The sequence below is a fragment of the Ptychodera flava genome, chromosome 7 (genome assembly GCF_041260155.1).
Source record: "Ptychodera flava strain L36383 chromosome 7, AS_Pfla_20210202, whole genome shotgun sequence".
Taxonomy (NCBI): Eukaryota; Metazoa; Hemichordata; class Enteropneusta; family Ptychoderidae; genus Ptychodera; species Ptychodera flava.
Genome location: NC_091934.1, coordinates 17,519,708 through 17,534,135, shown reverse-complemented (window position 1 = coordinate 17,534,135; position 14,428 = coordinate 17,519,708). Strand labels below are relative to the sequence as shown.

The 14,428-nt window shown below is 38.9% G+C and overlaps 1 protein-coding gene across 1 annotated transcript; it reads left to right on the top strand.

Annotated features, from left to right (window-relative positions):
- Positions 1 to 287: 287 nt before the first annotated feature.
- On the top strand, positions 288 to 13,973 carry LOC139136904 (sulfotransferase 1B1-like). Its single transcript, XM_070704751.1, has 7 exons — positions 288 to 883; positions 5,194 to 5,317; positions 6,504 to 6,720; positions 7,333 to 7,462; positions 9,453 to 9,547; positions 9,994 to 10,165; positions 10,824 to 13,973. The coding sequence occupies exons 1-7, from the start codon at positions 736 to 738 to the stop codon at positions 10,928 to 10,930; spliced, it is 993 nt and encodes a 330-aa protein (XP_070560852.1). The 5' UTR covers positions 288 to 735; the 3' UTR covers positions 10,931 to 13,973.
- The last annotated feature ends 455 nt before the right edge of the window (positions 13,974 to 14,428 follow it).

Below are 14,428 nucleotides of genomic sequence, written 5' to 3'. Positions count from 1 at the left end.
TTAACAGCTATACTTCTCCAGATCCGTGCTGCCACCCAACTATGCTACGCTAATACTGTATCTAGTAGTTAAAAGACGGAAGCAAAACTAGGAGTTCAAAAACGCCATTTCAACTTTGCGTATTTTACGTCAAATTCGACGGTTACTTTCTAACCAATTAGGGATTCCCCAATCTGCGGTTTTTGGGAGTTTTTTGTTTGTTTGTTTGTTTGTTTGTTTGGTATGCATTGTTTTGGGTTTCAGGGATTTTTTTTTGGGGGGGGAAGGGTGAGAGTTTTTGTTTGTGTGGGTTTTTCACTTATTCGATAGTGGCACTACGGTGCATATTCAGCAAATCCTACGCGAGGTTTAATTCACACTGCAAAATATCAAATAAAATTTAGAAGAGTAATGCACTGTGTAGATTCAAGAAATCTTGACAAGAACCTATAAATTATTTGTTCACATGAGGATGGCTTGCATCGTGCAATTTACCGAAGTGGACTGTTTTCATGACTCGTATGTGCCCTTCGATGATCTGGGCTTAAAAACAAAATTGCCTCCGGTGTCTTTTTACTGATTGGATTAAAGCATTGACGTCATTCAGCAAAAGGTCATGTCATAAAAGGCCAAAAACAGTACAGACAACACACGGCAATCTTCTTTCACTGCAAAATGCGAACCGGATGAATCACGAGGCAACTTGTCTGCACCGTGTGACTAATCACAACCTGTCGATGCGCAGAGTTTGCACAAATGGACGAAAACACCAGGTATATCTCGAACACTTTCCAGCACAATGGAGTCCCATATCTGAACCAGTTCAACAGGAGTCTGATCGAGACGCCTGAAATCGTCAAATGTCGGGAAGATGACGTGTTCGTCGCAAGTTACCCAAAATCTGGTAAGGGAGATGAAATTATCACTTTGAAACCATAAAAATAGAGGGGAAAGGACCCCTCATCGACTATGCGTAAACTCTTACCCGCAATATCGAGATTGTTGCCGGATTTGTCTCTCTAGTATTTGATCATGATAATATTTTGTTTTGTTTTGGGGGTTTTGTTTGTTTTTTCTGTCTCCGTTTTCAAAGCGTAATTGCCCAGGCAACAAAAGACAGAAAATTGGTAGGCCGATAGCCGCAGACATGCATGCACCCACGATTTGATAATTCTGGGTCATGTTGAAGTCGAGTGTCTATGAAGGAAACATGATTGATAGCATGGTAGACGAGACCGAGGGGAGCGGTGTTTTTATAGCGTGAAGGCCGATAAAATGTCACTTCTTTAACCAGGGAGATTGAAACATCGCAAGGTATATTGATATTATTGAACTCAGTCTTACATTTTACGGTGAAATTCCAATATGTGTGAAGAACAAATGCATTTCTAACCACCCTACTCTAGTTAAGCGCGTTAATGTCAATTATGGAGTATACATAAATGCACAGATAGGCCTATAACAAGTTTTTTATTGGAAAAAAGTGCTTCCCCGTGGACATCCATGTATAATGACCTGACATTTTTATTCTGATAACAACACATTGAAAACATGTACTACGAAATTGGCATCCCAGCTAGGTTTGCAAAATATGACCCTGCCCCTCTTCCCTACGACCGACCCCTTCATTATACCCGAAAACTCTCTTATCGATTTCCATAGACCGATTTTTCTTGCACTGTTTTCATCACCAAGGGCATGCATGTGGAGCAAGCAAGGTAATTGTGCACGAAGGTACTGAACAAAGAACGCAATGAGTGATAGGCGCTCGAAGCGTTGAAAAAAAAATACGCATCAACTTTCAACAGAGAGCCTTTGAGTTTAATGGGCTAGTCACTATAGCAAACTGAATGAGTGAAAACGAGGCTAATCTTCTCATACGACCGTGCCATGGTTCTTTTTTTCTCGTTTTTATGTACAGCCTCCATGGTTTGCGTCAGGTAGTTATCCTGGGAAAATGTTCGCTTAAAGCTGAGCTACAGACACTTGGCATGTTCAGTATTAGTGATAGCATAGTAAAGTCCCATACGCTACACGGAACTTTCCTTTGATGGGATTAACCCTTGCCACTTTTAAAAACGACTTGAAACCAAATGGCAGAGAAGTGGTTCAAAGATTTTGTGACGAAATAGTCATCCAGAAAGTCGAGGTGAGAGGCGTACAGTAGTTGATGCACGTGCTGCCTGCCCGGGGGTGCCTGCCATGGCAAATGGGCAAATGTGAGAGTGTTGAGTGCGTAAAATGCCAAGTATCGTACGATCTGTCTTGCTGGCTGGCTGCCTCTCTCTCTCTCTCTCTCTCTCTCTCTCTCTCTCCTCTCTCTCTCTCTCCTCTCTCTCTCTCTCTCTCTCTCTCTCTCTCTCTCTCTCTCTCTCTCTCTCTCTCTCTCTCTCTCTCAACTGAGTGTCTGTGTCTCTATGAATTTTCTTCAGCATAACAATGTTATTTGCTATTCTCAAACTGTAAACACGGTCCCCCTTTGTGGAGGGACCGTGCTGTAAACAATAGGAGGATAGCGGTGATGACATAGCGTTTGAATTATGTAAAAAGCGGAGGAGTCATACAAAATAAACTACATCAAGCGGACGGTATGCCACAAGATTTGAATTGTATGGAAGACCGGTCACGACATGCGACATGCGACCTGCGACTTCAAAACTGCGACCTGCGTCCTGCGAGTTTGAAACATACGACCTGCGACTTCGGCATTTAGACCAAGGTGTAGGCCTAACCTGCGACTTCACAACAGCGACCTGCGTCCTGGGTGTTTGTCAAACTGCGATATCAGTCTTGACTTGTTCGCACCATTGCTCTGAACACGAGCCTGAAAAACACGAGGGACACATTGCACTATATTAAAACAGCCGGTTTACCGCATTCTCGCGACCAGAGCATTATTTTCGCACCGCTGGCCTACGCAAAAATCGGCCAGCGAAAGAATTCAACCAGCGATAGAAGTGCATGAAGCTGTGACGGTAGAGAATTCCACAAACGAAGAGCACAAATTTATTTTCCTTCTTACGAAAGGCAAACCGATCTGAAATAATGCAATAGCAATAGGGTTTTAAACGTCTACATCAGTGTTTAATAGTTTCTGGAACTTTTCTGCCTACATGATCTAAAATATTATATACACACACAAAATAATATGTACATATTATAATATGTACATATTAGGCTTAAAGACTGAAAATAGGATTGTAGGAGGGTTTAATTATGTCCTGTTTTACAGTTTTAACTCGCGTTATCTATAAAGAACTTGAGTCGGTCTCTGGCTATTCATGGTTAGCAAATATGTTTGCACTTCTGTCAATATCAGTATTATTTTAACTGCTTTACTTTGCATATGTTATTTGTGTAGACAAATGTAGTCCGAAGTTAACCAGTAAGAATATTTTTATTTTTCCAACATACTGAACAAAAGTTGGATCAATTCGATTTTTTGACGAAAAGTAAAATGAAATTAGACGAAAAGATGGCAACATCCGATGATCAATCACTAGAGAATTGGAACAAAACTGGAAATGTTAGAAAATGAACGACAATAACTGAAAATTCGAATGTTTGCAATGACACTGACGCAGTTATGATACAGGGGGGACAACTGATGAATTAAACAGACAGCTAGATGGTTATACCACAGTGAAATGAGGATAAATACCAGAGATTTCTAAAAATCAAAAAGTTTGTCGATAACATAAGGAAAGAAGCGAGGTAAGGCAGACGAAGAATATCTAAAATAATTTGAAATTATAATATAAACATATAAATTCCTATCACGTAGCATATTATTTTCCATGCATTAACACGCACTGTCAACATTTCCGTCATAAAATTATCTCTCCAGATGAAAATGATGAACTGGTGTGTACATGAATTGAGTTTTGCCAGACTTGGTGAACGACTTACCAAAGCGAAAGCAATGGCTTATTAATTGATCGATGTTGAACGTTAAATCTCCTTTCCACGTTTTACCCTTTGAGCGCTGTAATTTTCTCCCACCAAATTTTAGTGCAAAATTTTACCAATTGTATGATTTTTCTGTAATTTTTTGATATTTTGGACCAAATCGACATCACATTTCATTGGCTACAGGTTTTTCCCAATTTTTTTGCAAAAATTGGAGAAAAATTGACATGGGTTTATTATATAAAGGGGACAAAAATAGACTTTGGCGCTCAAAGGATTAAAGTTCACGCAAGACGCCTCCAATCTAATACTGAGGAAAACACCATGAAACGTTACGTGTTGTTGTCGCATGTCGCAGTTGTGAAGTCGCAGGTCGCAGTTTGACAAACACGCAGGTCGCTGTTGTGAAGTCGCAGGTTACACGTAGGTCTAAATGCCGAAGTCGCAGGTCGCATGTTTCAAACTCGCGGGACGCAGGTCGCAGTTTTGAAGTCGCAGGTCGCATGTCGCATGTCGTGACCGGTCTTCCATAAGATTTGAACCAGTTTACGAAATGTATACTCCAGCGATTAAACAAGTGCATATATGGAGTGGTATAGGCCCAGTTAGTGGCAGAAGTGGCTTGTTGGTAATATAATCATAAAGGCATATCGAAATTATCGACATGTCAAGAACAGGACTTTTCTCTGACTAAAAACTCGCGCGTGTTCCAGCTGTGTTATGTCGCGAATATAGAGCTATTATTTTTTACATCTGTACCAATCAGATTTGTCACTGTATTTGCAATACAATTTAGATGATGGAAGGTGGATGACTCACCCTTCGCCTTAGGGAACACTTGCTAAAAGGTACTCGAATTTTTCAAAGAATTGAGTGCTAGAGTCATACGATGATTTTATCTTCATTTCATGCAGATAACCACCGCATGCATATATGATTAGATGAATCTTTTATCTTTCAAATCTTTCACGAAATCACGCGTTCCAGATATTGTCTAGAACCCCACATTTCGACAGAACTACAGGCGGATAATAACCATAGGCCTTGCTCTATACCATGCCAATATAGACATGTGAAAGGCTGTGCCTGGGGCGATGGCTAGTGTAAGCTTGTCTGCCTGGAAATAAATACTTTGTATTACCAGCGAAGTCAACTTGTCTTGCGGAGTCAATACTTATAAGAGTCCATGTACCTCTGATCCAAGCTAACGAATAATTCCAAAGGCGAACGAGATCACTAAATTGCAATTTAAGTTATAATGTCTTTATTTACTAAATTCATTCTTCTGTCGAAAATCTACTTCAGGAACGACATGGTTGGTGGAGATGGTGTCCTTGGTGATGAATGGCGGGAACACAGATTTCAACACATCTGCATGGCAACAAGAGAGACACCCGATGATAGAGGCCAACTTTAAGGCTCCCTTTTGGTATATGTACATCCATAATTTTGTTTCCTGGTGTGAACTTGTTCATAATGTGAACATAACTTAAAGTAGTTTAAAATTTCTCTAGGGTCTATGGTTTAATGTAACTCCGGTCAGAGATATGTAAAGTCAGAGCCAAACTGTATATGAATAATTGTTTAGGGCAATGTAAAACGCAGGGGTAGCCAATCAGCTGCTTTCAGAATCAGGGGCAGCCAATCAGCTGCTTTCAGAATCAGGGGCAGCCAATCAGCTGCTTTCAGAATCAAGGCCAACCGACAGGCTGATTTCGAGAGGGTTTAACGTGATTTGTTTAGTTACAAAAATACTGTTCCGAGACATTTTCAACAAATTCAAAATTTGAAGGGAGGGGATGACGCAGGGAAAAGGATTGTTAATGCAACATTCTGTTTGGGGAGACGTGTCTGTTGCAGGTAAATCTAGTAAAATGATGTGAGATAAATTTGCGATAATGATAATTGTACTCTGCCCATCTTGCCGTAAACCATTTCAGTAAAGCTGGCAGTCCGCTTTAGGAATGTGTTCACTCGAAACTCTTGTGCTTAATTCGATCGCCGCGTCATCCATGTCCTTTTTTTCTGACGATAAGCACCCTAAACTATGGAAAGCCGGTGGGGGCCCCTCGGCGACGATGCGTTCCCCGCTGTAAATGCACAGGTAGTAAACAATGGTTTGTGGTGCTTATCGTATATTTCGCCGGAAAACCTTTTTTCTTCCATCCATCCATCCGCCCACGCACCCATCCAGCCAGCAAGACAGCCATTCATTCATCCATCCATCCATCCATCCATCCATCCATCCGTCCACCCATCCTGCCAGCCATTCATTCACTCATCCATCCATCCATCTATCCATCTACATCTATACCACCCACCCACCCATTCATCGATCCATCCACCCATCCATCCGACCATCCATCCATCCATCCATCCATCCAGCCAGCCAGCCAGCCAGCCAGCCAGCCAGCCACTCATTTATCCATAAATCCATCCATCTGTCTATCCATCTACCCGCGCACCCACCCATCCATCCATCCAGTAACTCTCCTCATAAATACTGAAGGCTGCGGGGTCCGTGATGGGTTGTGAGTCGTTTACAGCCAACGTCTTCAACTTCATTTTCATGTTTATCACAGCATTCTGATGATTTTTTTTTCTCCGCATCCCAGGTTGCCATGGGTAATACATCTTCTCAAATTACTGAAACCTCTAATGCCAAAAGCTATCCAAAACTTAGTCTTCTTGAAACGACTCCTTTTAGCGGAAACTCACATGAAGGCTGCGATCGGAATCGAACACATGAAAAGACTTGAATCACCCAGACTTTTGAAGTCGCATCTACCTTATCAGACCTTTCCAACTCAAGCAATTAGTAAAAAATGCAAGGTAAGATAACGATGAGTTTATATGAAGATGCAAAAGATCAACAGGTTCTGTAATATAGTCAAGCTCAATTCGATCAGCGATGTGACGTGCATCAAATCCAGGAAAATATTGACTTGTTCTCAGAAACATTTTGGAAATCCGATTTCAGCCACAAAATGCATTTTATGCGATCATGCATGTGCCTATGTCTGTCTGTCTGTTTGTCTGTTTGTCTGTCTGTCTGTCTGTCTGTCTGTCTGTCTGTCTGTATGTATGTATGTATGTATGTATGTATGTATGTATGTATGTATGTATGTATGTATGTATGTATGTATGTATGTATGTATGTATGTATGTATGTATGTATGTATGTATGCAGTACATAAGTACGTACGTACGTATGGTATCAATTTCAAGAAATATCGAAACAAGGATCACAAAAATCCAAGCTGATATTTTCTACTATCAAGCTCAAAGATAAATTGCGACTATGGTCATAGTACCGAACGTTATTGCTCGTAATTTGTACATAACTTATTCATTCTGGCAAACTAAAAATAAGCGAACCGGAGATGGTTCACTGTAGTCCTTCAACTTAAATAAAATGACATTTGTTGTCTCGTTTACTTCCAGATAGTATACGTTGCCAGAAATCCAAAGGACACTGCCGTGTCATATTTTTACCACTGTAGTCTTGGAATGTTTCCACTTGACTACAAGGGATCGTGGAATGAATTTTACGAGCTCTACGTAAATGGCAAAGGTATGAACGACCCTGACTGATCAACCATTTTGATATGTTTAGATTAGTCCATTGATTCCAGGCGCCGTGTTTATGTTTTAGCTGAATTGCTTTCTGAATTGTAATTACGCCACTTACGCCGATCAATAGTTTAGGTGGCCTTGCGACAACAATTATCTATTTCTTTTATCCATCAAACGACCTCTCATTAAAAAGCGACTATTTGTTATGCAAGGTACAATTTTTGTAAGTGCGGAGGGTCCATAACAAGTTGACGTGGAAAAAAACTCTTTAACCCTTTGAGCGCCAAAGTCAATGTATGTCGCCTTTACAAAATATACCCCAGTCAATTTTTTCAGATTTTTGCGAAACTTTTCATAAAAAACTGTAGCCAATGACATGTGATGTCCATTTTGTTCAAAATTATCAAAAATATTACATACTTTAAGTTATGTTCACATTATGAACAAGTTCACACCAGGAAACAAAATTATTGATGTATATACCAAAAGGGAGCCTTGAAGTTGGCCTCTATCATCGGGTGTCTCTCTTGTTGCCATGCAGATGTGTTGAAATCTGTGTTCCCGCCATTCATCACCAAGGACACCATCTCCACCACCTGCCGCTCGTCGATCTACACCATGCGCGCCCTTTTTTGCCCGCGCTTGAAAAAAGAATATGACTGTCAGTATGAATTATTAGACTAGTACGTTTCGAACGTCAAACAATACAACAGTTTGCAGGACCACATATACGTTCAGTATATATCCGAACCAGAGATAATGAATAGTCGTCATCGCGTAACAGGTCGCCACGTCTCGGCATCAGTTTTACAAGGGGTGCAGCATAAGAACCTATAAAGTTAAGGTCACACAGGTTTTGAATACAGCATAGTTGCCTGGCCGACACATCACATTGTGTTCAAAAGACACATTTACATTGTTGAGAAACCAATTCTTGATCGGTATTACGTTAAGTTGTCAACGATAATATTGAACTTTACAGGAATATAGGCCGCGTCCATAAGTTTCAAACTGGCTATACTACCAATGCCAGACGTAGAACAAGAAGATATGTTTACTAAACAACACGAAACACCGGAAAAACTTACATAAAGATTACATAAAATAAACTTTAATGAAATAATAATTGTAATAAAGTCATGGAGCTCATCTGGTTTTTCATTTGTCACATAAGCACGATTGAGTAATTCCATTCTTCACTCTCTGAATTTTCTTCGTGTCCCGAAAATTTGTTTTGCAGTGATGTATACCACGGATTGGTGGTATGCGCCTCCAAATAAAGATTTGAACTTTACTCAAATTTTCCTTAATGAAACTTTCAACCATTCTTTTATCAAATCAACAATAAAAGTCAGGGGTCACAGTGCAAAGTTTGGAACTAGAGAAACAAACTACAAAAAAACTTTGCGATGTTTGAAATTCAAAATGGCCGCCATTCCCTGTGTTAACTCTATGGGAAAAATTTTACTTTTGAATTTTAGAAAAAAATAAGACGGTAATTTTTTTCTTTCTGCAAGACCTGTAAAATGAGCCTCAACAACTGGTAGATCATGAAAAGGATTGTAAAAGTTTAGGAGTCCGACTATCTGTCCCCGAGGCACATTCAGCCTTAATGGATGACCCCTTCAAATGCATACAATGGCAATGAAACCTGTATAGGCCTTTTTTATTTGTTGGATTGTCCCCTTTTAAATCATTCCTTATTCAAAAGGTTAATTTAGCTGCTTGTACATTGATTCTACGTGTTATGAAAGAGACTGAGTTTTTCACTACAAAACATTCGCAATTTGTCAATGGCTGAGGAGTACAACAGTACTGGCTCAACTTATCAAGTACAGTACATGATCATAGGAGGGGGTATTTTTTAAAATCAACCCGAACTTCTGTTAATGAGATATGTAAGCGCATTAAAATTTCATCTATATATGAATTTTCAACACCATTAATTCTGTTTCCATGTGTGACTCTGCTCATCGCTATGACGGCAGTGTGGTACGGTAGTTGGTTCGACCACGTGCTCGCATGGTGGCAGCGTAAGGGCGACGACAACGTCCTTTTCCTGAAGTACGAAGACATGAAAAAGGTTTGTAGCTAGCTTCGTCTTTTCCTCGTGCTGGTAACCCGTCACTTGGCAAGAACTTGTTTGCACCGAACAAAAGGCCTTTGATTGTTCTGGCATACTGGAAAACCACTTTACATTTGTTGCATTCCATTCATGACACATCGGTACCGAAGGATCGAAACAAACTGACTGGATGACGCTCAGTCCTGTTGTATGCTGCTGATGGCGTCGCCGACTAAATACATCAAAATACATATCATTTGCTATGCAGAAGATAAGGTATATCAATCCTATATGCCGTTTGAATAAAACAAGGGAAAATACTTAATATTTATGATACTTATGCCACAAAATATTACCTAAAGTTTTTGACCTATTTGCTGAAGCTGTTTATTTCCTTGAATCTCATGTCAAATATTGTATCAACCTTACCATTGTTTTGTTTTCCTTTGTTTCGTTTCCATCAGGATCCAAAGGGCACTGTCAAGACCATTGCAGTTTTCTTGGATGTCACTTTATCCGACGACATAGTGGATAAGATCGTGGAGTTTTCTTCTTTCAAAAGCATGAAAAGTAACAAAGCTGTCAACATTTCGCTCTCGATCGGTGACAAAAACAAACACCAATTCATCCGAAAAGGTAAGGTGATAAAACTATGGAGGTTTGGTTTTGAGAACATTCGTGCTTATGGCACATGAGTGTCAAGTATCATACGGGACATTGTATCTATTGGGGAGACTACACTTTGCAAAACAAACTAAAATACACTCAAAGAGGTACTCTAAAAGAAGTGACAGCACAATCAGAAGAGCGAAAACAGTGAATCAACTAGCCAAATGTAATTTAACGAATGTTTTAGGTATTTTTTTTTACAGTCAGAGAAAAACTTAAAAGGTTCGGTCAACATTTTCCTTAGACAATACATCCCAGAGGTCACTGTGCGATACACGGTGACATTGTTGTTTTGACGCCATGGCAAAATTTCATTCAACAGTTCTGTTTGTATCACTGATGTCTGGCAAAGGAGTCACAAAAAGATGGATGTAAGGAACGCCATAATGCAATTGGGTGACCTGACCTGACCTTAAATTACTTGACCTGACATGACCTCTGGCATTGAGTGTAATGACTTTCATCAGCTTTTATGTTTTTAAAGGTCGCTCATGGGGCAGTGCTGATATCATAGAGTCGATGCTACGACGAGAGAAGCAAACCTACCGACCGTCATATTGACTGACTTAACTTGACGAGTTGAAGTGCTAGTTGTACCAAATTTCATCCCTTCTCTGAATTTCAGGTGTCGTCGGTGATTGGATGAACTATTTTACGGTCTCCCAGAATAAGGAGTACGAGAAAATATACAAGGAACGAATGAAGGGCAGCGGGCTAGATTTCGAATGGTGACATTGACCCACACTGTAAAGGGGGCGTCCACGATCAAGACTCCCCAGACTGTGAGGAGACGGCCGGATGAGCGCCCCTAGAGCAGTCTAACGAGATCAAATCTCGTGGGACTCAATACTCAAGGCGTCACAATGCAGGCGAAATACACAAATTTGTATATACCTGGCGGTTGATGATATCTATACCTTATTTGCACCAGGCTAAAGCAGTGCAAGTTGTACCTGTTTTGCATTCACAGTTCAACTAACCTTCATATTGGAATTTATGGACCTTACGTATAATGTTTATTTCCATGCACCGTGACAAGTATGTCATCTTTTTCCATTCTTTCTCAATATTCAGTGTTACTGTAAGTCTCTAAAGAAAAGTATTCAGTCTTTATTCAGACATTTTATGAGATTATTGTTTTTATCTTGTTTTAAATGGTATTCCTAATGTATCTTATCCGTTGTGTATTTTTAATGTACACTTGTTGTGAAGCAGTTTTGAATATTTACTTAGGAAAAGCGCTAGAGAAAACTATTAAACATTATTGTAGCCCATCGACTTTTTATACAATAAGTGAAAACAATTATACAGAAAAATACATAGGGGCTGACTTACGGAAAACAGTTATTGTGAACATTTCGGTAAGGAAAGTCAAATTGTCTGCAATAGATCATCATATACTGCAGCTTGAAACAGTGACTGCAATGGACAAATTATGACAAATTTGTGGAGAAGCTAATAGGCTGGCGTGTTTAGTCACTGTTCTTTGATCAGAAAACGAGTGACGAAAGAAACTGTTTCCTTAAGATGCACCTCGAAAATGAAAGACTTAAAATTTTGCTCAAACTTTCCTTAGTGAAATTTAAGCTATTCTCTTATTAAATAAAGAATAAAAATCGGGGGTCACTGTGCAAATTTTGATATTAGAGAAACAAATAACCTAAACTTTACCAATATTTAAAATTCAAAATGGCCGCCATCCCTGCGTTAACTGTATGGAGAAAACATAGTACTTTCGATTTTCGAAAAACTAAGCCAATGAAAAGTTTTCTTACACCAAGAGCTTTAAAATGAATCCCCACAAGTGGTATGTCAGAAAAGAATTGTAAAAGTTTGAGAGTCCGAATATCTGTCCCCGAGGCGCAATCTACATTAAATGGCGGTATATGTGGCAAATGAGAAAGAAGTGATGTTCGGTTTCGACATGTCGTAGATTGCATAGCTGGTATATTTTATTTACACTACCATATTCCTTTCTATATTTTTCACAAGTCCAAAAATGATTTTAAGTGTTTGAGTGCAGTACTGTTGTTGACTACCGACATCAAGGCTTCCAAAGGCTTGTTTACAACACAGTCCCTCCACACTGTGTTTACAAGTAGAAAGAAAGAGTGCGTCGTAAAAATCAAAGTTAAACAAATGACCTTAAACCATTTTTATTGGTAATGATAGCATTGTCTGATGTATCTTTCATTGTCGCTTTCAATTCATTTTCGACCAGTACAACAGAAATAAACAAGAACTTACAGACAACGCATTTGTCGTTATTTAAAAAAGCTCTTCGGCGTCATCTAGTATCTGTGTTTTCTTACATTGCCATGTCCATGGGTAGATCAATACCACGGTCTTTATTGAAGTTTCGTAGTTTTATGGGATCCGTTTGTCCTTTCTAGTGGAAAACGAAAACACTGACATTATTGTAAATAATCAGTAATTTCGTAATAGTTTGTTACTTGTGTTGATCTATATCATTTTTATTTGAATGACCTACTCATATGATGACCTTCGAATTAGATATATTCGCAGTGACATGCACACATATATTCTTAAGGCTTTTCATTTACGCAAAGAATTGATGCCATGGTATCTAATAGACGTTTACTTCTTGCATATAGGCGCTTTCTCAATTGATGTCCGTTTTCTTTACCAGAAGTATTTGTTCATTGTGATTTCCCCATATTGGAACGCAATTGCAAATATAATAAAAATTCATTTATTCATTCATTCATCAGAGAAAGTTTAAGAAGTACGTTATTATTCTTAACTTGCTGTGCGGATTACGGGAATATGTTATGGTTAGCTCGATGTTTGAAAAGGGAGTCGGAGTGTTTGAAAATGACCATCTGCATCACGGATTCGTAGAATTCCATGATCAAAAAATGTCCGAAATGACTCGAAAAGAGTTTGTCACGGGAAAACGGCGTATGAATTCATGATAAAATGTCTATGTCCCAATTGCTAACCCAGGCGTGACAGGCTTCACGAGAGATGAATCGTTTAATTCTCTAGCATTGTTAGCGATCTGGTCTTGAATTGCATACTTTTGACAAAAATTTTGCCTATTGAGGCTGCTGTAGTTCATTGCAGAACCCATGAGAATGGGGAAGGGCAACTCAATGAAAAGATGTGAAGCATAGGATGATATAGTTGTACCGCCTATCAAATCTTAGATGTGCAAGTATCACTCATGGGTCCGTTTATGTAATGGACTTTCCATTTGCAGCTCATTACACTTTTGTATCATTACCAGTCAATCATTCAAGGAATTGACATTCTGGCCTATAGGGGTGAGGCTTCCATGAGATTCAAAATCACAGGATGACGAATACCAATTATGTGATAATTTGATATCAAAAATTTGATGTCTTAATTGATAGACTCATTAACGGCAGCTTCTATGGTGCAAATCCCTTCATATTTTTGGTTTATTGTTTTACAGTTATAAAAATTAGAAAGAGCAGCTAGACTTTGTAACATTATGAAAAGTATCTAGATTTAATTTTACCTGTGATTTAGATTATCATAATTTATTCAACAGATGTTTTCAGTCTTTCGTGATATGCTTTGGCTGTATACCGTAAAATTAAACAGGGAATCTCTCTGTTCCATCCATTATATGAGTTTATATTTAATTTTTCATTGTTGTCTTCAAGAAATTTCATAATGTTGACAAATGCAGTGCCCTTTGATCATAGTAAAGTCCTTCAGCTGTTTAAGGAACACCTTTACTCATTATATATTTCCTGGCAATTGGCATTAAAGTATAATAATTGTACTTCTATAACATCATTTTCATAAATTTCTGTACGTGGCATTTACTGGCAAGTTCCATACAGTCATAATCTGGTCTTTAATTACATTTTACCAACATTTAAACTTTATTAGAAATGCCGGAAAGGATGAAAATAGAAGAAGCTGTTTGTGCTGAAACCGAAATTTTCTTCCACCTCCCCTGTTACAAAATGTTGATTATATGGCCAGGCTTGTGGTTAGCATTGACCTGTTGCTGAGGAACAGTGTTTGCATAGGATAATTCAATATAAATTGTTGTGTCAACACTTCGTCTACCTTTGAGAAATAATAATATTTGACTTCTTGCACCAAAGAAATTCACCGCCTGTAGCCCATGAGACAATTATCTCCATAGCTCTCAAATACTAAAATAACTTTTTACACTAAAGCAGAACTGTAGGGTAAGGGAAGTCTTGTTAAAATGGTTGTGCAATATCG

Coding starts and splice junctions, on each gene's coding strand:
- LOC139136904 (XM_070704751.1), top strand. CDS start 736: ATGGACGAAAACACCAGGTATATCTCGAACACTTTCCAGCACAATGGA. Junction 7,463..9,452: donor GCTCTACGTAAATGGCAAAG/GTATGAACGACC, acceptor CTATGACGGCAG/TGTGGTACGGTAGTTGGTTC. Junction 10,166..10,823: donor ACACCAATTCATCCGAAAAG/GTAAGGTGATAA, acceptor TCTGAATTTCAG/GTGTCGTCGGTGATTGGATG.